General features: G+C 56.5%; 1 protein-coding gene, 1 long non-coding RNA gene and 1 gene segment (V, D, J or C); 1 reads left to right on the top strand and 2 right to left on the bottom strand.

Moving 5' to 3' along the window:
- Positions 1-7,416: 7,416 nt before the first annotated feature.
- LOC310888369 lies at positions 7,417-7,778 on the bottom strand. The gene is made up of 2 exons (XR_014575889.1): positions 7,650-7,778; positions 7,417-7,613 (listed from the first exon to the last, which is right to left on the bottom strand). It is a non-coding gene; the product is annotated as an uncharacterized lncRNA (long non-coding RNA).
- A 6,299-nt stretch (positions 7,779-14,077) lies between these two features.
- LOC310888361 (immunoglobulin heavy constant gamma 2-like) lies at positions 14,078-17,835 on the top strand. The segment is given in 4 exons: positions 14,078-14,807; positions 14,920-16,181; positions 16,236-16,271; positions 16,308-17,835.
- On the bottom strand, positions 17,825-24,147 carry PSME1 (proteasome activator subunit 1; the record flags this gene model as incomplete). The annotated part of the gene is made up of 7 exons (XM_083815036.1): positions 17,825-19,557; positions 19,668-19,754; positions 21,897-21,951; positions 22,051-22,118; positions 23,455-23,523; positions 23,937-24,034; positions 24,144-24,147. The coding sequence occupies 7 exons, from the start codon at positions 24,145-24,147 to the stop codon at positions 19,477-19,479; spliced, it is 462 nt and encodes a 153-aa protein (XP_083671162.1). The 3' UTR covers positions 17,825-19,476.
- Positions 24,148-24,501: the final 354 nt, after the last annotated feature.

The following is a 24,501-nucleotide window of genomic DNA, read 5'->3' as shown; positions in this document are numbered from 1 at the left end:
ATTTTGGGGGTAAATTACCCGGATTTTGGGGTGACATCGATTTTGGGGTAAATTAACTGGGTTTTGGGTTGAATCACTTGGATTTGGGGTCGATTACCTGGATTTGGGATGTGACGTGGGTTTTGGGGTGAATTCCCTGGATTTGGGGGTAAAATGCATGGATTTGGGGGTAAACTACCTGGATTTTGAGGTAAATTGCATAGATTTTGGGGTGACTTCAATTTTGGGGTGAGTTACCTGGATTTGGGGTAAAATACCTGCATTTTGGGTTGAATTACTTGGGATTGGGGATGAAATACTAGGATTTTGGGGTGAATTACTTTGGATTTGGGGGCAAATTACCTGGATTTTGGGGTGAATTCCTTGGATTTTGGGGTGAATTCCTTGGGATTGGGGATGAAATACTTGGATTTGGGGGCAAATTACTTGGATTTGGGGGCAAATTACCTGGATTTTGGGGTGAATTACCTGGGTTTTAGGGTAAAGTACTTGGATTTTGGGGTAAAATACCAGGATTTGGGGGTAAATTACCGGAATTTGGGGGTAAAATAACGGGATTTTGAGGTGAATTACTTGGGGTTTGGGTAAATTACCTGGGTTTTGGGGTGAATTACCTGGGTTTGGGATCAATTCGTTCATTATACGGGCTCTCTGTGCTTAATCCTATCAGTTATTGGCCCTATCGGTTGTCAGTCCTATTGATTATTGACCTTATTGATTGCCAATCCTATTGATTATTGACTCTATTGGTCATCAATCCTGTATTTTATGGCCCCTAGTGGTTATCAGTTCTATTGGTTATTGATCCCGTTGGTTACTGACCCTATTATTTACTGACCCCATTGATTATTGGTCCTATGGGTTATTGGCCGTATAGGTTATTGACCATATTGGTTATCAATCCTACCCATTATTGACCCTATTGGTTATTGATCCTACGGGTTATTGGCCCTATCAGTTATTGACCCTATTGGTTATCGATCCTACCCATTATTGACCCTATTGGTTATTGATCCTATGGTTTATTGACCCTATTTGTTATCGATCCTACCCATTATTGACCCTATTGGTTATCGATCCTACGGGTTATTGGCCCTATCAGTTATTGGCCCTACCCATTATTGACCCTATTGGTTATTGATCCTATGGTTTATTGACCCTATTAGTTATTGGTCCTATCAGTTATTGACCCTATTGGTTATTGATCCTACGGGTTATTAGCCCTACCCATTATTGACCCTATTGGTTATTGATCCTACGGTTTATTGGCCCTATTGGTTATTGATCCTACCCATTATTGATCCTATTGTTTATTGACCCTATTAGTTATTGATCCTACCCATTATTGACCCTATTGGTTATTGATCCTATGGTTTATTGACCCTATTCGTTATTGATCCTACGGGTTATTGACCCTATTGGTTATCGATCCTGCGGGTTATCGATCCTACCCATTATTGACCCTATTGGTTATTGATCCTATGGTTTATTGACCCTATTGGTTATTGGCCCTATCAGTTATTGACCCTATTGGTTATCGATCCTACCCATTATTGACCCTATTATTGACACCGTTGGTCATCGATGTGCGGGGTTATTGATAACCCGATTGATTATCGATTGATTAGTCATCACTCCCATTGGTTATCGATCCTACCGGTTATTGACCCCATAACTGACCCCACTGGTTATTGATCGCCCCACAGCGGTCCCGTAGCGACCCCCAGCGGCCACCGCGCGAAAACACCCCCAAACGGCACCAAAACGGGGACAGAAACGGCAATTTTGGGCCTCTCCTGCCCCCCTGCTGCCACGGTGGCCGATTTCTGCAGAAATTCACCCAAATGCGGGAAAGGGTGGGGGTGGTGATGACGTCATCGGCCCTGACAGCTTGTTTTTTTTTCCACCCCGGGGGAGGCGGCCAATGGGGTTGTTTTGGGTAATTTTGGGTTATTTCTGTTATCGCAGGTTTTTGTTGCTCGCGGCTCTGGGCAGAGCTCGGTGCCCAAAATCGCCGGTGGGGACCCAAAATCGCCGCTGTTGACCCCAAAATCTCAGCGCGGGTCGAGGGGATTTGAGGAGGACCCAAAAAAGCCCACGTGGACCCCAAAATCTCCGTTGCGGACCTCAAAATTTGCATCTGGGCTCGAAAACCTCAATTACAGGCTCCAAAACTCTGCCACGGACCCCAAAACTCCAGTATCTACCCCAAAATTCCAACAAGGATCAAGATCAACAGCATGGACCCAAAATCTCCATTTCTGACTCCAAAACCTCCATCGTGGACCCAAAATCTCCATTTTTGACTGCAAAACCTCCATCATGGACCCAAAAATCTCTATTTTTGACTGAAAGCCTCCATCACGGACCCAAAAATCTACATTATGGACTCAGAATCTCCAGCAAGGACCCCAAAATGTCCATGGAGGACCCCAAAACTCCAGGATGGACCAAAAAATCTCCATTATGGACCCAAAAACTCCAACATAGACCCCAAAATTCCACCGAAGGTCAAGAAGCTTCAGCGTGGACCCAAAACTCTCTGTTAAGGACCCAAAAACTTCGTCATGGACTCTTGATCTTCATCACGGACCCAAAATCTCCGTTTTGGACCCCAAAATCTCCAATCTGATCCCAAAATCTCAAGCAAAGATCGAAGGGCTCCAAAAATCTCCGGTATGGACCCAAAAATCTCCATTACGGACCCAAAATCTTATCACGGTCCCAAAATGTCCAAAATGACCCCAAAACAGCAGCAGGACCGCAGGGGCTCTGGGACGGACCCCAAAAATCTCCGTTTTTGGACCCAAGACTCCTCAGCAATCCCAGGGGATCCGCCACGGACCCAAAACCTCCAGAACTGAGCCCAAATCTCCGGCATGGACAAAGAAATGGGGGAGCCTGGGTATGGGGCCAGGGAGAGCTGTGGGGCTGAGCCAGCTGTGGGTCAGGAGAGCTATGGGGCAGGGGGATCTGTGGGGCTGAGCTAGCTGTGGGGCAGGAGAGCTATGGGGCAGAGCTAGCTGTGGGTCTGAGCTAGCTATGGTCAGGGAGTGCTGTGGGGCAGGAGAGAGCTGTGGGGCAGGGAGAGCTGTAGGGCAGAGCTAGTTGTGGGGCAGGGAGAGCTGTGGGTCAGGGAGAGCTGTGGGGCAGGGAGAGCTGTAGGGCAGAGCTAGCTGTGGGGCAAGGGAGAGCTGTGGGGCAGGGAGAGCTGTGGGGCAGGGAGAGCTGTGGGTCTGAGCTAGTTGTGGGTCAGGGAGAGCTATGGGGCAGGGGAGATTTGTGGGTCTAAGCTAGCTGTGGGGCAGAGCTAGCTGTGGGGCAGGGAGAGCTGTTTGCTAAGGATAGCTGTGGGGCAGGAGAGAGCTGTGGGGCAGGAGAGAGCTGTGGGTCTTAGCCAGCTGTGGGTCGGGGGAAAGCTGTGGGGCAGAGCTAGCTGTGGGGCAGGGAGAGCTGTTTGCTATGGACAGCTGGGGGTCAGGGAGAGCTGGGGGTCAGGGAGAGCTGTGGGGCAGGGAGAGCTGTGGGGCAGAGCCAGCTGTGGGGCAGGGAGAGCTGTTTGCTATGGATAGCTGGGGGTCAGGGAGAGCTGGGGGTCAGGGAGAGCTGTGGGGCAGGGAGAGCTGTGGGGCAGAGCGAGCTGTGGGGCAGAGCTAGCTGGGGGTCAGGGAGAGCTGTGGGGCAGGAGAAAGCTGTGGGTCAGGGGGATCTGTGGGGCAGAGCCAGCTGTGGGGCAGGGAGAGCTGTTTGCTATGGAGAGCTGGGGGTCAGGGAGAGCTGTGGGGCTGAGCCAGCTGTGGGGCTGAGCTAGTTATGGGGCAGGGAAAGCTGTGGAGCTGAGCTAGCTGTGGGTCAGGAGAGCTATGGGGCAGGGGAGAGCTGTGGGGCAGAGCTAGCTGTGGGGCAGGAGAGAGCTGTGGGGCTGAGCTAGCTGTGGGTCTGGGGAAAGCTGTGGGTCTGAGCTAGCTGTGGGGCAGGGGAGCTGTGGGGCAGGGAGAGCTGTGGGGCAGGGGAGAGTTGTGGGGCAGAGCTAGCTGTGGGGCTGAGCTAGCTGTGGGTCTGGGGAAAGCTGTGGGTCTGAGCTAGCTGTGGGGCAGGGGAGCTGTGGGGCAGAGCTAGCAGTGGGGCAGGGAGAGCTGTTTGCTGTGGGGCAGGGAGAGCTGTGGGGCTGACTTAGCTGTGGGGCTGAGCTAGTTATGGGTCGGGGGAGCTGTGGGGCTGAGCTAGCTGTGGGGCAGGGAGAGCTGTGGGGCTGGAGAGGTCCACGTGTCCTTAGAAGCACTTGTGGGGCTGGGATCGCTATGGGGCTGGAGATAGATGTGGGGCAGAGATAGGTGTGGGGCTGGAGATCTCCACATGTCCTTCGAACCACTTGTGGGGCAGATCGCTATGGGGCAGGGGGGAGATAGCTGTGGGGCAGAGACAGTTGTGGGGCAGGAGTTTGCTATGGGGCAGGGAGACAGTTGTGGGGCTGGAGATAGATGTGGGGCAGGGAGATCTGTGGGTCTGGAGATAGATGTGGGGCTGCAGATGTCTACATGTCCTTAGAAGCACTTGTGGGGCAGATCGCTATGGGGCAGGGGGGAGATAGATGTGGGGCAGAGATAGATGTGGGGCTGGCGATCTCCGTGTGTCCTTCGAACCACTTGTGGGGCAGATCGCTATGGGGCAGGGGGGACAGATGTGGGGCTGGAGTTTGCTATGGGGCAGGGAGACAGTTGTGGGGCTGGAGATAGATGTGGGGCTGGAGATCTCCACGTGTCCTTCGAACCACTTGTGGGGCAGATCGCTATGGGGCAGGGGGGACAGATGTGGGGCTGGAGTTTGCTATGGGGCTGGAGATAGATGTGGGGCAGGGAGATAGATGTGGGGCTGCAGATGTCTACATGTCCTTAGAAGCACTTGTGGGGCAGGGGGGGAACATCTGTGGGGCTGGAGACAGTTGTGGGGCAGGGACATCTGTGGGGCTGGAGCTCTCTACGTACCCACCTCCCCGCCCCACAACCACCCCGCCCCACAACCTCCCCGCCCCACATCGCCGCCCCCCAACCTCTTCCCCCCGCCCCACAGCCAGCCCCACGGCGCCCTCCGTCTTCCCCATCTCCTCCTGCTGCGGCTCCACCCAGGACAGGCCCGTCCTGGGCTGCTTGGCCACGGGCTTCGTCCCCGGCCCCGTCACCTTCTCCTGGCCCGGGGCCGCCGCCGGCGCCGCCCTCGCCGTCCCCGAGACCGTCGGCGCCGGGCCCCACCAACGCGCCGGCTTCCTGCGCCCGCCCCGCGCCTCCCGGGGGGACTCCTTCACCTGCAGCGTCAACCACCCGGCCACCGGCGTCACCCTGACCAAGGAGGTGGAAGGTACGGAAGGGGCCGGACCCCGTAGCGGGGGTTTTTTTGGGGGGCGGGGGGGGGTTTGGGGGGGCGGCGGGGCCCGTAAGTGGTTGGATGGGGTGGGAGGGCCTCAAGACCCCATAAATACCTTCAGGTTCCCACCAGACCCCATAATTTATCTACTAGGGCAGGAGGTCCTCAAGACCTCGAGAACATCTGGAGGTCCCACCAGGCCCCATAAGTGGTCGGGTGGGGTGGGAGGTCCCCAAGACCCCATAAATACCTTCAGGTTCCCACCAGACCCCATAAGTCATCTAATAGGGTAGGAGGTCCTCAAGACCTCTTGGATATCTGGAGGTTCCTACAAGACCTCGAGAACTTCTGGAGGTCCCACCAGGCCCCATAAGTGGTCGGGTGGGGTGGGAGGTCCCCAAGACCCCATAAATACCTTCAGGTTCCCACCAGACCCCATAACTGGTCTAATAGGGCAGGAGGTCCTCAAGACCTCTTGGAGATCGTGAGGTTCCTACAAGACCTCGAGAACATCTGGAGGTCCCACCAGGCCCCATAAGTGGTCGGGTGGGGTGGGAGGTCCCCAAGACCCCATAAATACCTTCAGGTTCCCACCAGACCCCATAATTCATCTACTAGGGTAGGAGGTCCTCAAGACCTCTTGGATATCTGGAGGTTCCTACAAGACCTCGAGAACATCTGGAGGTCCCACCAGGCCCCATAAGTGGTCAAATGGGGTGGGAGGTCCTCAGGACCCCATAAATACCTTCAGGTTCCCGCCCGACCCCACAACCCGTCCAATGGGGGTGGGAGGTCCCGAAGACCTGGAGAAGGCGAAGCCCACCCCTGGCCCCACAGCTTCTGCAGTGGGGTGGGAGGTCCCTGAAGCTCATAGGGCCGTGGGAGCTCCTCCCCTCACCCCATAGCTCTGGGTGGGGTGGGACAGGACCTCCCCGAGCCCCCCCGGTTGGACCACGCAGGGACCTCCCGTCGGTTGGGGTGGGAGGGCCCCGACCTCCGTTGGACCGTGCGAGGACCTCCCCTTCCCCTGCGATTGGCCAAGAGGTCCCCGGGGTCCCGCCACGTCCCCACCTCACCCCATAAGGCACCCAATGGGGCGGGACCTCCAGGAGACCCCCAGAACCCCTCAGGACCTCCTCCAGACCCCATAACACCTCCAAGATTTGAGGTTCCTTGGCCCATACCACGTCCCCACCTCCCCCCACAAGCCACCCCATGGGGGAGGACCTCCAGGAGACCCCCAGAACCCCTCAGGACCTCCTCCAGACCCCATAACACCTCCAAGATTTGAGGCGTCCCCAAAGTTCCTTGGCCCATACCACGTCCTCACCTCACCCCACAAGCCACCCAATGGGGCGGGACCTCCAGGAGACCCCCAGAACCTCTCATGGCCACCTCGAGACCCCGTAACACCTCCAAGATTTGAGGTGTCCCCAAGGTTCCTTGGCCCATACCACGTCCCCACCTCACCCCACAAGCCACCCCGTGGGGCGGGACCTCCAGAAGACGCCCAGAACCTCTGAGGACCACCTCGAGACCCCGTAACACCTCCAAGATTTGAGGCGTCCCCAAGGTTCCTTGGCCCACAGAAGGTCCCCACCTCACCCTACAACTCCCCAAATGGGGCGAGACCTCCAGGAGACCCCCAGAACCCCTCAGGACCACCTCGAGACCCCATAACTCGTCCAAGATGTGAGGTTCCTTGGCCCATACTACGTCCCCACCTCACCCCACAAGCCACCCCGTGGGGCGGGACCTCCAGAAGACCCCCAGAACCTCTGAGGACCACCTCGAGACCCCATAACACCTCCAATCTCCCCCCCCCTCCCCCCCCAGTTTGCACCGCCCCACCGGTCCAGACCCCCCCCGAGGTCCAGCTCCTCCACAGCTCCGCCTGCAGCGCCACGGGCGGTGACTCCCTGGAGTTCCTCTGCGTCATCTCCGGCTTCTCGCCGGCCACCGTGGAGGTCGAGTGGCTGGTGAACGGCGTGCCGGGCCTGCTGGTGGGGACGTTGACGCCACCGCGGCGCGACGCCGGGGCCACCACCTACACGGCCACCAGCCGCACCAACGTGTCGCTAGAAGACTGGAAGGAAGGCAAGGCCATCACCTGCCAGGTCAAGCACCCCGCGACCGGCACCAAGGCGCAGGATCACAGCCGCTTCTGCCCAGGTGAGGAGGACAAGGGCGGCGCGGAGGTGGTGGTGGTGGGATCTCGGGGGGGGTTCCGCCGGGGTAGAAGGTTCCAGGCCCTGGTTGGGTTCCGCCAGGGTAGAAGGTTCCAGGACCTGGTTGGGTTCCACCAGGGTAGAAGGTTCCATGACCAGGACGGGTCCTACCAGTGTAGGAGAAGGTTCCATGACCATGATGGGTTCTACCAGCCTAGAAGGTTGGATGACCATGATGGGTTCCACCAGGGGTAGAAGGTTCCGTGACCAGGACGGGTCCTACCAGTGTAGGAGAAGGTTCCGTGACCAGGACGGGTCCTACCAGTGTAGGAGAAGGTTCCATGACCATGATGGGTTCCACCAGTGAAGGCTGATATATGACCATGATGGGTTCCACCAGCCTAGAAGGTTCCAGGACCTCGTTGGGTTCTACCAGGGGTAGAAGGTTCCGTGACCGGGACTGGTCCTACCAGTGTAGGAGAAGGTTCCGTGACCATGATGGGTTCCACCAGGGTAGGAGAAGGTTCCATGACCATGACGGGTTCTACCCGTGAAGGACACAATGGGTTCCACCAGCCTAGAAGGTTGAATGACCATGGTGGGTTCCACCAACCTAGAAGGTTCCATGACCATGATGGGTCCTACCAGCCTAGAAGGTTGGATGACCATGATGGGTTCCACCAGGTGTAGAAGGTTCCATGACCATGATGGGTTCTACCAGCCTAGAAGGTTCCATGACCATGATGGGTTCTACCAGCCTAGAAGGTTGGGTGACCAAGATGGGTTCCACCAGGGTAGGAGAAGGTTCCATGACCATGATGGGTTCTACCAGCCTAGAAGGTTGGATGACCATGGTGGGTTCTACCAGGGTAGGAGAAGGTTCCACGACCATAGTGGGTCCTACTAGTGGAGGATGATGATGACCGTGATGGGTTCCACCAGCCTAGAAGGTTGGATGACCATGGTGGGTTCCAGCAGCCTAGAAGGTCGGACGACCGCGGTGGGTTCCTCCAGCCTAGGAACCGGAGAACATCTCCGCCTCTTGCCCCCCCCCCCCCAGAATTCTGACCACCTTGGTTGTCCTCCTGACCCCCCTGCTGGCCACGACCGTCGACCGCGAGGTCCTCCAAACGTTCCTCGAGGAACCACCCCCCCCCCCACCTCCGAAACCTGGCGGGGGCGGACAACCCCAGCAGGTCCTTCTCCTCCCCCCACCCTCGGGACATCGGTGGCCACCTTCCCGTCGCCCTGGGACCTCTCCGGAACCCGAGGACCGGTGGGGAGAAAAAAAAAAAAAAACGGAGATTTTGGTGAAAACCCCCAAAAAATAATAAAAAAGAATCAGAATCACGTGACTGCGGTGTGTGGCACCAGCCTAGAAGGTTCCGTGACCGTGATGGGTTCCACCAGCCTAGAAGGTTCCAGGACCATGGTGGGTCCTACCAGGTGCAGAAGGTTGGATGACCATGGTGGGTCCTACCAGGTGTAGAAGGTTGGATGACCATGGTGGGTCCTACCAGGTGTAGAAGGTTCCAGGACCATGATGGGTCCTACCAGCTTAGAAGGCTGGATGACCATGATGGGTCCTACCAGGTGCAGAAGGTTGGATGACCATGGTGGGTCCTACCAGGTGTAGAAGGTTCCATGACCATGACGGGTCCTACCAGGTGTAGAAGGTTGGATGACCATGATGGGTCCTACCAGGTGTAGAAGGTTCCATGACCTTGATGGGTCCTACCAGGTGTAGAAGGTTGGATGACCATGATGGGTCCTACCAGGTGTAGAAGCTCACGTGACCGCGGTGAAGGTCGCACGACCGTGACGGTGGAGGACGTTGCGTGACCGTGATGGGTCCTACCAGCCTAGAAGGTTGAAGGACCATGATGTGTAGGACCATTCCAGAAGGTTCTACAACCAGGGAGTGCTAGAACCTCCAGAAGGTTGTAGGACCATGGTGTGACGGGTCACCTAGATGGTTGTAGGACCTTCTAGAACATCTAGAAGGTTGTAGGACCGTGATGTTTTGGACCTTTCTAGAAGGTCTCAAGACGATGGTGGGCTAGAACCTCCAGGAGGTTGTAGGACCGTGGTGTGACGGGTCACCTAGAAGGCTGTAGGACCTTCTAGAACCTCTAGAAGGTTGTAGGACCTTCTAGAACATCTAGAAGGTTGTAGGACCGTGATGTTTTGGACCTTTCTAGAAGGTCCTAAGCCCACCACGACCTCCACCACCCCAGCAGCTCTCCCGACCGCGCTTCTCCTCGCCGCCTTCCAACCCCCCCGTGGCCACCAGCCCCCAGGGGTGGTGGTGGTGGTGGTGGCCACCTCCAGCGCCCTCCTCCCGCCCCGCAGGCCCGGGCTCCCAGAGCTGCAGCCCCATCCAGATCTTCGTGGTCCCACCGAGCCCCGGTGGCCTCTACGTCCGCCAGGACGCCAAGGTCCACTGCGTGGTGGTCAACCTGCCCAGCGACGCCAGCTTGAGCATCTCCTGGACCCGTGAGAAGAGCGGCGTCCTCCGGCCGGACCCCATGGTCCTCAGCGAGCACTTCAACAGCACCTTCACGGCCAGCAGCTCGCTGGCCGTCTCCACCCAGGACTGGGTGGCCGGCGAGCGCTTCACCTGCACCGTGCAACACGAGGACCTCCCCGAGCCCATCAGCAAGAGCATCTCCAAGCACGCAGGTTGGTGGCCCGCCGCGCGGGGGTGGGGGCCCACCACCTAGGCTGATGTCCCACCACGTGGGGTTGGGGTCCCACCACGTAGTTTGATGTCCCACCACGTAGGATGGAGTCCCACCACCACGTAGGTCGGTGTCCCACCACGTGGGGCTGGAGTCCCACCACCATGGAGGTTGGCGTCCCACCTCATAATTTGGTGCCCCACCACGTGGGATGGAGTCCCACCATGTAATCTGGCGTCCCACCACATAGTTTGGCCACCCACCACGTAGCTTGGCGACCCACCACGTGGGGATGGTGTCCCACCACCATGTAATTTGGCGACCCGCCCCATAGTTTGGGGTCCCACCACCACGTAGTTTGGGGTCCCACCACGTAGGATGGAGTCCCACCACCACGGAGGTTGGCGTCCCACCATGGAATTTGGCGTCCCACCACATAATTTGGCCACCCACCATGTAGTTTGGTGTCCCACCACGTAGTTTGGTGTCCCACCACGTGGGATGGAGTCCCACCACGTAATTTGGCCACCCACCACGTAGGGTGGTGTCCCATCATGTGGGGATGGAGTCCTACCATGTGGAATGGAGTCCCACCACCACGTAGGTTGGTGCCCCACCTCATAATTTGGTGCCCCACCACGTGGGGATGGAGTCCCACCATGTAATTTGGCGTCCCACCACATAGTTTGGCCACCCACCACGTAGCTTGGCGTCCCACCACGTGGGGATGGTGTCCCACCACCATGTAATTTGGCGACCCGCCCCATAGTTTGGGGTCCCACCACGTAATTTGGGGTCTCACCATGACAGCCGATGTCCCACCATGTTGGTTGATGTCCCACCACCACGTAGGTTGGTGTCCCACCGTATAATTTGGTGCCCCACCAAGTAGTTTGGTGCCCCACCACGTGGGGTGGAGTCCCACCACGTAGTTCGGTGTCCCACCACGTGGGGATGGAGTCCTACCATGTGGAATGGAGTCCCACCACCACGTAGGTTGGTGTCCCACCACGTGGGATGGAGTCCCACCATGTAATTTGGCGTCCCACCACGTAATTTGATGACCCACCACGTAGTTCGGTGTCCCACCACGTGGGGATGGAGTCCTACCATGTGGAATGGAGTCCCACCACCACGTAGGTTGGTGTCCCACCACGTGGGATGGAGTCCCACCATGTAATTTGGCGTCCCACCACGTAATTTGATGACCCACCACGTAGTTCGGTGTCCCACCACGTGGGGATGGAGTCCTACCATGTGGAATGGAGTCCCACCACCACGTAGGTTGGTGTCCCACCACGTGGGATGGAGTCCCACCATGTAATTTGGCGTCCCACCACGTAATTTGATGACCCACCACGTAGTTCGGTGTCCCACCACGTGGGGATGGAGTCCTACCATGTGGAATGGAGTCCCACCACCATGTAGGTTGGCGTCCCACCACCAACCCCGCCCCAAAACCGCCCCCTTTGGGTTAACCCCGGGCCTCCTTTCCAGGCAAGGTCACCCCGCCGCACATCTTCACCTTCCCACCCCACGCCGAGGAGATGGCCCTGGCCGAGGTCACCCTCACCTGCCTGGTGAGGGGCTTCCAGCCCGAGAACGTGGAGGTCCAGTGGCTGAGGAACCACAACAGCGTCCCGGCCACCGAGTTCGTCACCACCCCACCCCTCAAGGAGGCCAACGGGGACGGGACCTTCTTCCTCTACAGCAAGATGACCGTCCCCAAGGCCAGCTGGCAGGGGGGCGTGTCCTACGCCTGCATGGTGGTCCACGAAGGGTTGCCCATGAGGTTCACCCAACGTCCTCTCCAGAAGACCCCCGGTAAATAGGTTTTTCGCCCCAAAAATCCCCACCCCACCCCTCCTTTTTTTTTGTAAATAACTTTCTGTGGCCTGAAGTTCTCCTGGTCTTCTAATAAAGCCCACCGGCCTCGTCTCGCACCGCCTGGTCTCCGCGGAGTGGTGTCTTCGGGGGTCTCCGGGGGGGGGGGGGGGACATTGGGGTGGGTGGACGAGGAGGTGGTTGGATGGATGGATGAGAAGATGGTTGGATGAGAAGATGGAGGAGAAGGTGGAGGGGTGGATGGCTGGTGGAGAAGGTGGATGGTTGGTTGAGAAGATGGATGGATGGAGGGACACCAGCCTTGATGGTCGAATGGTTGGATGGTCGGTTGGGTGGATGGATGAGAAGACGGGTGGATGGATGGAGGGACACCAGCCTTGATGGTTGGATGGTTGGACACCAGATGGGATGGCTGGATGGATGGATGGATGAGAAGATGGATGGTTGGATGGATGGATGGATGGAGGGACACCAGGCTTGATGGATGGATGGTTGGATGGTTGGATGAGAAGATGGATGGATGAGAAGATGGTTGGTTGAGAAGATGGATGGATGAGAAGATGGTTGGTTGAGAAGATGGATGGTGGGTTGAGAAGATGGATGGACGGAGGGACACCAGACTTGATGGCTGAATGGTTGGTTTGATGGATGAATGAGAAGATGGCCGAGAAGATGGATGGATGGCTTGGTGGGTGGTTGGCTGGATGGACGAGAAGATGGATGGAAGGATGGAGAGACACCAGCCTCGATGGTTGGATGGGTGGACACCAGGCTTGATGGGTAGATGGTTGGAGAGACGCCGGCCACAATTGTTGGGTGGACGGTTGATTGAGGTGGGACGGCCGTCCGACCATCCATCTTCTCACCCAACCATCCATCTTCTCACCCAACCATCTTCTCACCCATCTTCTCATCCATCCAGCCATCTTCTCGGTGGACAGATGAGGTCAGATTAATTGGTCAGTTGGTTGGATGGACAGTTAGGAGGTCAGATGGTTGGTCAGATGGATGGATGGATGAGAAGATGGATGGAGGGATGAGAAGATGGGTGGATGGAAGCTCTCGAGGTGGACAGATGGACAATTGGGTGGGACGGAAGGCCGGAAGGTTGGTCGGGTGGACTTTGGATGTCGACGGAGATGACGGAAGGGTTGGTGGACAGGCGGTTGGGTTGGCTGGAGTCTGCGGTGGACGGATGGGCGAGAAGATGGGCGGATGGATGGAGATGTTCTGGAGGTGTTTGGGAAGGTCTGGGAATGGTTGGATGGATGGGTGAGGAGATGGGTGAGGAGATGGATGGATGGATGGATGAGAAGATGATGGGTGAGGAGTTGGATGAGAAGATGGGTGAGGAGATGATGGGTGAGGAGATGATGGGTGAGGAGATGATGGGTGAGGAGATGATGGGTGAGGAGATGATGGGTGAGGAGATGATGGGTGAGGAGATGATGGGTGAGGAGATGATGGGTGAGGAGATGATGGGTGAGGAGATGGATGGTTGGATGAGAAGGTGGTTGAGAAGATGGATGAGATGATGATGGATGGATGGTTGGATGGATGAGAAGATGGAAGGATGAGGAGATGGATGAGGAGTTGGATGAGAAGATGATGGATGGATGGTTGGATGGATGAGGAGATGGATGAGAAGATGGATGAGAAGATGATGGATGAGGAGATGGAAGGGTGAGGAGATGGATGAGAAGATGATGGATGGTTGGATGGATGGTTGGATGGACGAGGAGATGGTTGGACGGATGAGGAGGAGGCTGAGGAGATGGAGGCTGGATGAGGAGATGGAGGCTGGATGAGGAGATGGTTGAGAAGATGGTTGGATGGATGAGAAGACGGACGAGATGATGGTGGATGGATGGATGAGAAGATGGAAGGATGAGGAGAGGGATGAGGAGATGGATGAGAAGATGAGGGATGGATGGTTGGATGGATGGGGAGATGGATGAGGTGATGATGGTTGGATGGATGAGAAGATGGTTGGATGGTTGGATGGACAAGAAGATGGAGGAGATGGATGAGGAGAGGAGATGGATGAGGAGATGATGGATGGTTGGATGGATGAGAAGATGATGGATGAGGAGTTGGATGAGAAGATGGATGAGAAGATGATGGGTGAGGAGATGGAAGGGTGAGGAGATGAGAAGATGGTTGGATGGACGAGAAGATGTACGAGATGATGGTTGAGAAGATGGTTGGATGGTTGGATGGACGAGGAGATGGTTGAGAAGACGGTTGGATGGATGAGAAGATGGATGAGGAGATGGACGAGGAGATGGATGAGGAGATGGTTGGATGGTTGAGATGGATGAGATGATGGTTGAGAAAATGGTTGGATGGTTGGATGGATAAGAAGATGGATGAGGAGATGGTTGGATGGACGAGGAGATGGACGAGGAGATGGTTGGATGGACAAGAAGATGGATGAGAAGATGGTTGGATGGATGAGAAGATGGTTGGATGGACGAGCAGACGGCTGACTGACCCACCTCCCCACCCAACCCACCCCCAACAGACCCCCGCGGGGAGGCGGGACCCAACCCCCCCCTTGACCTCCCCACCACCACCACCACCACCTCCACCGTGTCTTCTTCTCCCCCTCCCCCCAGAGCTGGACATCTCCACCGCCCTCTGCCCGGACGCCGGCGACCAGGAGCTGGACGGCCTCTGGGCCACCATCGCCGTCTTCATCACCCTCTTCCTCCTCAGCGTCTGCTACAGCGCCACCGTCACCTTCTTCAAGGTGGGCTTCCGTAACCACGTCCCCCTCGCCCCGGAGGTGGGACGGCCAATGGGGGGTGGCCGTGACCTCCCCGGCGGCCATCTTGTGTCCTCTCCTCCCCACCCCACCCCAGGTCAAGTGGCTCTTCTCCACCGTCCTGCAGCTGAAGAGCGCCGGCGGCGGGGGCGGGCCCTACCGCAACGTCCTCAAGGAGGCGGCGTGAGTGGGGGGACCCCGAAACGGCCGCTTTTCGCCCCAAAAACAAAAAAAAAGGACTTAAGGGGGAAAAATATAAAGGGGTGGGGGGGGAGCGGGGTGCTGTGGGGTCCTATGGGGTGCTGGGGGGTGTTGTGGGGTGCTATAGGGCACAATAGGGCACTATGGGGTGCTGTGGGGTGATGTGGGGTGCTATAGGGCACGATGGGGTGCTATGGGGTGCTATAGGGTGCTATGGGGTGTCGTGGGGTGCTGTAGGGCACAGTGGGGTGATGTGGGGTGCTGTGGGGTGCTATAGGGCACAATAGGGCGCTATGGGGTGCTATAGGGCACGATGGGGTGACGTGGGGTGCTATAGGGTGCTGTGGGGTGCTGTGGGGGTGCTATGGGGTGCTATAGGGCACAATAGGGCGCTATGGGGTGCTGTGGGGTGATGTGGGGTGCTATGGGGTGATGTGGGGTGCTATAGGGCACGATGGGGTGCTATGGGGTGCTATAGGGTGCTGTGGGGTGCTATAGGGCACAGTGGGGTGATGTGGGGTGCTGTGGGGTGCTATAGGGCACAGTGGGGTGCTATGGGGCGCTATAGGGCACTGTGGGGTGCTGTGGGGTGCTGTAGGGCACAATAGGGCGCTATGGGGTGCTATAGGGCACGATGGGGTGACGTGGGGTGCTATGGGGTGATGTGGGGTGATGTGAGGTGCAGTGGGGCGCTATAGGGCACAGTGGGGTGCTATGGGGTGCTATAGGGCACGATGGGGTGGCGTGGGGTGCTGTGGGGTGCTATAGGGCACAATAGGGCACAATGGGGCGCTGTGGGGGTGCTGTGGGGTGATGTGGGGTGCAGTGGGGTGCTATAGGACACAATGGGGCGCTATGGGGTGCTATAGGGCACGATGGGGTGACGTGGGGTGCTATAGGGTGCTGTGGGGTGCTGTGGGGGTGCTATGGGGTGATGTGGGGTGCAGTGGGGTGCTGTGGGGTGCTATAGGGCACAACAGGGTGCAGTGGGGCGCTATGGGGTGCTATGGGGCACAGTGGGGCGCTATGGGGCGCTGTGGGGGTGCAGTGAGGTTGTTATGGGGTGCTATGGGGAGCAGTGGGGCAAAATATGGGGCACAAAGGGCCGTGGGGCGGGGGGGGGAAGCTATGGGGCAGGGGGTCGCTATGGGGCAGGGGGTCGCTATGGGGCAGGGGGTCGCTATGGGGCAGGGGGTCGCTATGGGGCAGGAGGTCCCTATGGGGCAGGGGGTCGCTATGGGGCAGGGGGTCCCTATGGGGCAGGGGGTCCCTATGGGGCAGGAGGTCCCTATGGGGCAGGGACCTCGTATGGGGTAGGGGTCTACCCATAGGCAACCGGCCGCCAGGTCTACCTATAGGGAAAACCTCCAGCCGCCAGGTCTACCCATAGGAAAAACAACTACAGCCGCCAGGTCTACCCATAGGGAAAATACTCCAGCCACCAGGTCTACCCATAGAAAAAACCTCCAGCCGCCAGGTCTACCCATAGCACCACCTCCGGTTCTTTTTCCCGTAAAACCTGCAAATTTAGTGCAAATCCCCCCAAATCCAACCCCCAGCGCGTCTGCACGAGCGTCTCGACGGGTTTTCGCTGACCCTAACCCCCAAATCTCCCTTTTTTCCCCTCATTTTTCACCGTTTTCTGCCGGTTGCAAAAGTTAAATTAAATTAAAAAAATATGTACGTTATTTTTCCTAATTTACCCCAAATCTTTGGGTATTTTCTTGCATTTTGTCCCCAGAATCTTCCCGTTCACCTAAGGCTGAAGGAACGCACGTTTTTTTGGGGAGTTAAAAAAAAAAATGCGTTTTATGTCCAAAATTACTTCTTATAGAAGAAAAAAGCCTTTAGCGATTTTTATGGCAACATAAAATATTTTGTGGTGAAAAACACCAATTCATGGCAAATAAACTTTTTTTTTTTTTAACGGAAAAAATATAGAAACGTTTTACAGCAAAAAAAAAAAAAGTTATATGGAAAAATATTTTATGGGAAAAAAAAAAGATCAAAAAAAAGGCAAACCCCACCATTCTATGATAAAAAAACGCCATTTTACAGCAAAATAAATAATCTTTTTTTTTCCAAAATGTCATTTTTATGGAAAAAAAAAAACCCACTGTTTTACGGCATAACAAATGAAGATTTTAGGGCAAAAGAATCCGTATATGGGAAAAAATAGTTTTATGACAAAAAGGGCATTTTATGGCAAAAAAAAAAAAAAAAACGCATCTTTTAGGAAAAAAAAAAGCATTTTATTGAAAAAAAAATATATTTTATGGCAAATCCCACCATTTTCTTCATTTTGAATCACATTTATAAGGATTTAAAAAAAAAAATAAGCTTAAAACCCAATTTCTTTGTGGATGCAAAATGCCCTGTTTGTCCTCTTTTTCTCCCCAAAACGCCTCCCCCGCCACCGAAAACGGCCACTTTTAGCTTTTTATGCAAAAAACCCTTTTCCGCCTCGTTTCGCCTGGCCGCCTTTGCGCAAACAGGCGAGCCGCTGGGCCCCAAAGTTTCGATTCTCGGCCCAAAATTAAAACTCTTGGCACCACCCGGGTGGAAAATCCCCAAAGGGCCGGGTTTTGCCCCAAAATGGAGCTGCGGGGTGGGGGCGCCCCCACGCGGCCGAGCCGCGCACCGCCCTCCTCTCACCTGATTGGTCGAGGCCGCGCTGACATCACGCAGCCAATAGCAGCGCGGGAGCCTCTCCTCGCCCTTCCCCGATTGGCTGGGGGCCGAATGACGTCATCCGGCCCCAAATTGGGCAGAAAGAACTCGAAATAACAATTTCAGCTCAATCTCAATCAAAGCATCGATTTTTTTTTTAATCAAAGTATCCAAAAAGCATCAAATCACCCCGAAACGGCGGCGGCCGGACCGGGAAGCCCCGCCCCCGCATCGGGGGGGCAACGGAGCGACGTGATTGGTCACCCGTGGCAAGGAAGCCCCGCCTCCTCTGCACCGTGATTGGTCACCCGCCTTGGTTTTGGGGGAAGGATGGGGGAAAAAGGGGAAATCCCACGTTTTGGGGGGGAATTGGATCAAAAGGCAAAATCCCGCTTTTTTTTTAGGTGGAAATGGTTCAAAACCCCAAAGTCCTGATTTTTTTGTGTGGAAACGGGCCAAAACCCAAAATCCCACTATTTTGGGGTGGAAACGGGACACTGAAACCCCAAAAATCCCCATTTTTTGGAGTGGAAACAGGACTTTGAAACCAAAAAAAAAAATCCCATTTTTGGGGGTGGAAATGGGACGCTGAAACCCAAAGTCCTACTTTTTTGGGGGTAGAAATGGGTCAAAACCCCAAAATCCCACTATTTTGGGGTGGAAACGGGACACTGAAACCCCCAAAATCCCCGTTTTTTGGGGTGGAAACAGGACTTTGAAACCAAAAAAATCCCATTTTTGGGGGTGGAAATGGGACGTTGAAACCCAAAGTCCCACTTTTTTGGGGGTAGAAATGGGTCAAAACCCCAAAATCCCACTATTTTGGGGTGGAAACGGGACACTGAAACCCCAAAAATCCCCATTTTTTGGAGTGGAAACAGGACTTTGAAACCAAAAAAATCCCATTTTTGGGGGTGGAAATGGGACGTTGAAACCCAAAGTCCCACTTTTTTGGGGTAGAAATGGGTCAAAACCCCAAAATCCCACTATTTTGGGGTGGAAATGGGACACTGAAACCCCAAAAATCCCCATTTTTTGGAGTGGAAACAGGACTTTGAAACCAAAAAAATCCCATTTTTGGGGGTGGAAATGGGACGCTGAAACCCAAAGTCCCACTTTTTTGGGGGTAGAAATGGGTCAAAACCCAAAATCCCACTATTTTGGGGTGGAAATGGGACATTGAAACCCAAAAATCCCCATTTTTATGGGGTGGAAACAGGTCAAAACCCCAAATCCCAATTTTGGGGGGACGGAAATGGGACACTGAAGTCCCGTTTTTGGGACTTTGGGGAAGTTGTAGTATTTCGAGGAGGAATTGGGTCAAAAAAAGGGAAATTCCAGTTTTGGGGGATTGGGATGGGACAATGAAACCCCAAATCCCACTACTTTAGGGCGGAAATAGGACACTGAACCCCCAAATCCCCATTTTTTTGGGGTGGAAATGGGATATTGAAGTCCCTTTTTGGGGACTTCGGGGAAGTTGTAGTCTTTCGAGGAGGAATTGGGTCAGAAAAGGGAAATTCCAGTTTTGGGGGGATTGGGATGGGACAACGAAACCCCAAATCCCATTATTTTGGGGTGGAATTGGGTCAAAAAGAATGGGTTTCATTTTTTTTGGCGTGGGAACAGGGCACGAAACGGTAAAAACTCACTCTTTTGAGGGGGAAACGGGTCAAAAAAAGGACCTTCCATTTTTTGAAAGGGAGCGGGAGAGGGCTCGGGGCCAGGAACCCGCTCTTTTTTTTTTTCTTTTTGGGGCGAAAAGAGCGGGTTTTGGCCCCCTTCAGAAAATCATGGCCTTGGGTTCCCCGCGGGGCTTGCGGAGCTTCTCCATGTTCTTCTGCAGGACGTCGAGGAGCACGGCCTGCGGGTGGGGGGGAGGGGGGACAAAAAGGGGGGGAGGAGTGAAAGGGGGTGGGATTTATGGGGTCGGGGTGGGGTTGTAGGGTCGGGGATGGGGACCCCAAAACTCACGTAGAGGTCCCGGAGCTCCGCCAGGGCCAGGCGCGTCGCCCCCAGTTCGGCCGCGTCCAGGGCGTGCACCAGGGCCCGGTAGTCCAGCTGGGGGGCGGGGGGGGGGGGGTAATGGGAGACCCCCGGGGACCCCGATAGACCCCATAGACCCCATAGACCCCAACAGACCCCCAATGGACCCCAGTAGACCCCAGTAGACCCCAGTACACCCCAAAAGACCCCATTAGACCCCAATAGACCCCATAGACCCCATAGACCCCCAATGGACCCCATGGACCCCATTAGACCCCAATAGACCCCATTAGACCCCAATGGAACCCAACGGACCCCAACGGACCCCAGTGGACCCCAATAGACCCCATAGACCCCAATAGACCCCCAATAGACCCCATGGACCCCCAAGAATCCCCATGGGACCCAATGGATCCCAATGGACCCCAACAAACCCCAATGGACCCCCATGGACCCCAATGGACCCCATAGACCCCATTAGACCCCCAATGGACCCCATTAGACCCCAGTACACCCCAAAAGACCCCATTAGACCCCAATAGACCCCATAGACCCCATAGACCCCCAGTGGACCCCATGGACCCCATTAGACCCCAATAGACCCCATTAGACCCCAATGGAACCCAACGGACCCCAACGGACCCCAATAGACCCCATAGACCCCAATAGACCCCCAATGGACCCCATGGACCCCCCAAGAATCCCCATGGGACCCAATGGACCCCAACAGACCCCAGTGTGGCCCTATAGACCCCATGGACCCCAACAGACCCCATTAGACCCCATTAGACCCCATTAGACCCCAATGGACCCCATTAGACCCCATTAGACCCCAACGGACCCCAGTAGACCCCAATAGACCCCAATGGACCCCAATGGACCCCATGGACCCCAACGGACCCCATGGACCCCAATGGATCCCAGTGGACCCCATTAGACCCCAGTAGACCCCAGCAGACCCCAATAGACCCCAGTAGACCCCAACGGACCCCATTAGACCCCATTGGACCCCCATGAATCCACATGGGACCCAATAGACCCCATTGGACCCCATTAGACCCCAGTGTGGCCCCATAGACCCCATGGACCCCAATAGACCCCAACGGACCCCAATAGACCCCAACGGACCCCAATAGACCCCAATGGACCCCAACGGACCCCATTAGACCCCATTAGACCCCACTGGACCCCAAAAGACCCCAATGGACCCCAATGGACCCCAGTGGGCCCCAATAGACCCCATTAGACCCCCATTAGACCCCAATAGACCCCAAAAGACCCCAATAGACCCCATTAGACCCCAATAGACCCCAATGGACCCCAATGGACCCCAATGGACCCCAATGGACCCCATTAGACCCCTTTAGACCCCAATAGACCCCAATAGACCCCAAAGGACCCCAATGGACCCCAATGGACCCCAGTGGGCCCCAATAGACCCCATTAGACCCCAATAGACCCCAACAGACCCCATTAGACCCCATTAGACCCCAATAGACCCCAATGGACCCCAACAGACCCCAACGGACCCCAAAAGACCCCAATGGACCCCATTAGACCCCAATAGACCCCATTAGACCCCCATTGTCCCCCATGAACCCCAGTGGACCCCAACAGACCCCATTAGACCCCAATAGACCCCATTGGACCCCAATAAACCCCAATGGACCCCAGTGTGCCCCTATAGACCCCAATAGTCCCAAATGTGACCCCAAAGACCCCCATGGACCCCCATAGACCCCAATGTGACCCCAAAGACCCCAACAGACCCCCATGGACCCCAGTAGACCCCCATTGTCCCCCATGAACCCCAATGGGACCCCATAGACCCCATAGACCCCAATGTGACCTCAAAGACCCCAACGGACCCCCATGGGACCCCATAGACCCCCATGGGACCCCATAGACCCCAATGTGACCCCATAGACCCCAATAGACCCCAAAGGACCCCAAAGGACCCCAAAGGACCCCAAAGTGCCCCCAAAGGACCCCAAAATGCCCCCCCGGACCCCAATACGACCCCAATGAGCCCCCCCGGACCCCAATGCGATCCAATCGACCCCCAATTGCACCCGCCGGACCCCAAAGAATCCCGAATTCACCCCAAAGAACCCCCAAATCCACCCCAAAATCCCCCCCCCCGGACCCCAATCCACCCTACAGACCCCAATAAAACCCCGAAAAACCCCAAATTCACCCCAAAAAAAAAAATCTCACCACGTGGGGGTTTTTGGCCGCCTTGGAGACGGCGTCGCCCCGCTCCGACAGGTACCTGGGCGTTTTGGGGTGAGGCGACGGGATTTAGGGTCACGGGATTTGGGGTGGGGTGGGGTGGGGAGGGGGGACCCCAAAAAAAACCCCGTAGACTCACTTGGGGAGGCGGCCCTGAAGCCCCTCGAGTTGGGTGCGGGACGCGGTCAGGAGCTCCAGAACCTTCTCCTGGTTTTGGGGGGGAATTTGGGGTTTTTGGGGTGTTTCGGGGTTTTAGGGGGGTTAAGGGGTTTTGGGGGGGTCCGCGGGGCGGGGGTCGGGGGGAAAAACGGGGAGGATTTGGGGGATTTAGGGGGGGATTTGGGGGGATTTGGGGGATTTAGGGGGGGGTTGGGGGGATTTGGGGATTTAGGGGGATTTGGGGGGATTTGGGGGATTTAGGGGGGGATTTGGGGGATTTAGGGGGGATTTGGGGGGATTTGGGGGATTTAGGGGGGATTTAGGGGGGATTTGGGGGATTTGGGGGGTATTTGGGGGATTTGGGGGGATTTGGGGGATTTAGGGGGGGATTTGGGGGGATTTGGGGGATTTAGGGGGGGGTTGGGGGGATTTGGGGGATTTAGGGGGGGATTTGGGGGGATTTGGGGGATTTAGGGGGGAATTTGGGGGAGTTTAGGGGATTTGGGGGGAAATGGGGAGGATTTGGGGGGAAATGGGGAGGATTTGGGGGGAAATGGGGAGGATTTGGGGGATTTAGGGGGGATTTGGGGGGATTTGGGGGATTTGGGAGGGATTTGGGGGAGTTTAGGGGATTTGGGGGGGAATGGGGGGGATTTGGGGGATTTAGGGGAGGATTTGGGGGGATTTGGGGGATTTAGGGGATTTAGGGGGGGAATGAGGAGGATTTGGGGGATTTAGGGGGGATTTGGGGGAGTTGAGGGGATTTGGGGGGGAATGGGGAGGATTTGGGGGGAAATGGGGAGGATTTGGGGGATTTAGGGGGGGATTTGGGGGAGTTTGGGGGATTTGGGAGGGATTTGGGGGAGTTTAGGGGATTTGGGGGGGAATGCGGGGGATTTGGGGGATTTAGGGGAGGATTTGGGGGGATTTGGGGGAGTTTAGGGGATTTGGGGGGGAATGGGGAGGATTTGGGGGATTTGGGGGGGGATTTGGGGGGATTTGGGGGATTTGGGTAAAAATGGGATGGATTTAGGGGATTTAAGGGAGGATTTGGGGGGGGTTAGGGGAGGATTTGGGGGCATTTTGGGGTCCCCAGGGGATAATTGGGTGAAATAACGGGGATTTTGGGGACCCTGGCAATACAATACTCGGGGTGGAATTGGGGTAAAAAAAGAGGATTTTGGGGGTCCCTGGGTGGGATTTGGGGGAGCCTGGGCCGGATTTTTGGTGGGAATTCGGGGGAATTCGGGGTCAACGGGGGGGGGGGGAGGGGGGATTTGGGGCTAAAACGGGCGGATTTGGGTCTCCCGGGGGGGGGGGGGGGGGGGGGGGTGGATTTTTGGGTCAAAAAAGGGGGATTTTGGGGTTTCCCCCCCCCCCATACCTGCACGGCCACCCCGAAGTTGTCCCCGTCCTCGATGCGCGGCACCTGCAGCTGCAGCCAGAGGGCCACCTGCACCCAAAATCCCCCTTTTTCGCCCCAAAAAACCTCGCCCTCGCAGGCCACGCCCCCCCAGACCACGCCCCCTTAAGCCACGCCCCCTTAGGCCACGCCCCCTTAGGCCACGCCCCCAATGGACCCCGCCCCCCCGTAGCCCGCCCTCACCCCCCCCTCCCACCCCCTACCCCGAAGCCCCGCCCACCCCAAGGCCACGCCCACCTTTGACCACGCCCCCTTATAGACCACGCCCCCTTTATAAGCCACGCCCCCTCCCCCCACCCTCCCCTATCCCCTCATCACCCCCCCAGCCCCCGCCCCCTTAAGCCACGCCCCCCGCGGAGGCCACGCCCCCTCATAGGCCACGCCCCCCAAACCGGAAGCCCCGCCCACCCTCCCCGGAAGCCCCGCCCCCCCCCCCCCCTCGCCTGGGCCACGTGGTTCCGGGCCTCCGCCAGCAGGGGGCGCCAGCGCTCCAGCAGGGCCAGCAGGGCCGGGTGGCTCGGGATGGGGGGGCAGGGGGGCGCTGATTGGTGGAGGGGGGGGGTCACGTGGTCAGGCACGTGACCCGAAGCCACGCCCCCCCCCCCCCCCCCCCCCAAGAGCCATGACCATATATGGGATGTGGAAATAACCCATAGGACCCATAACTGCCCCACGGGACCCATAACTACCCCATAGGGACCCATAACTGCCCCATAGGGACCCATAACTACCCCATAGGGACCCATAACTGCCCCATGGGGACCCATAACTGCCCCATGGGACCCATAACTGCCCCATAGGGACCCATAACTGCCCCATAGGGACCCATAACTGCCCCATGGGACCCATAACTACCCCACGGGGCCCATAACTACCCCATAGCAACCCATAACTGCCCAGGACCATATATACCAAGGGACCCATAACTACCCCATGGGACCCATAACTACCCCATGGGGACCCATAACTACCCCAGAGGGACCCATAACTACCCCATGGGACCCATAA

This window comes from Anser anser (assembly GCF_964211835.1).
Source record: "Anser anser genome assembly, chromosome: 34".
Lineage (NCBI taxonomy): Eukaryota > Metazoa > Chordata > Aves > Anseriformes > Anatidae > Anser > Anser anser.
This window is presented reverse-complemented; position numbering and strand designations above follow the sequence as displayed.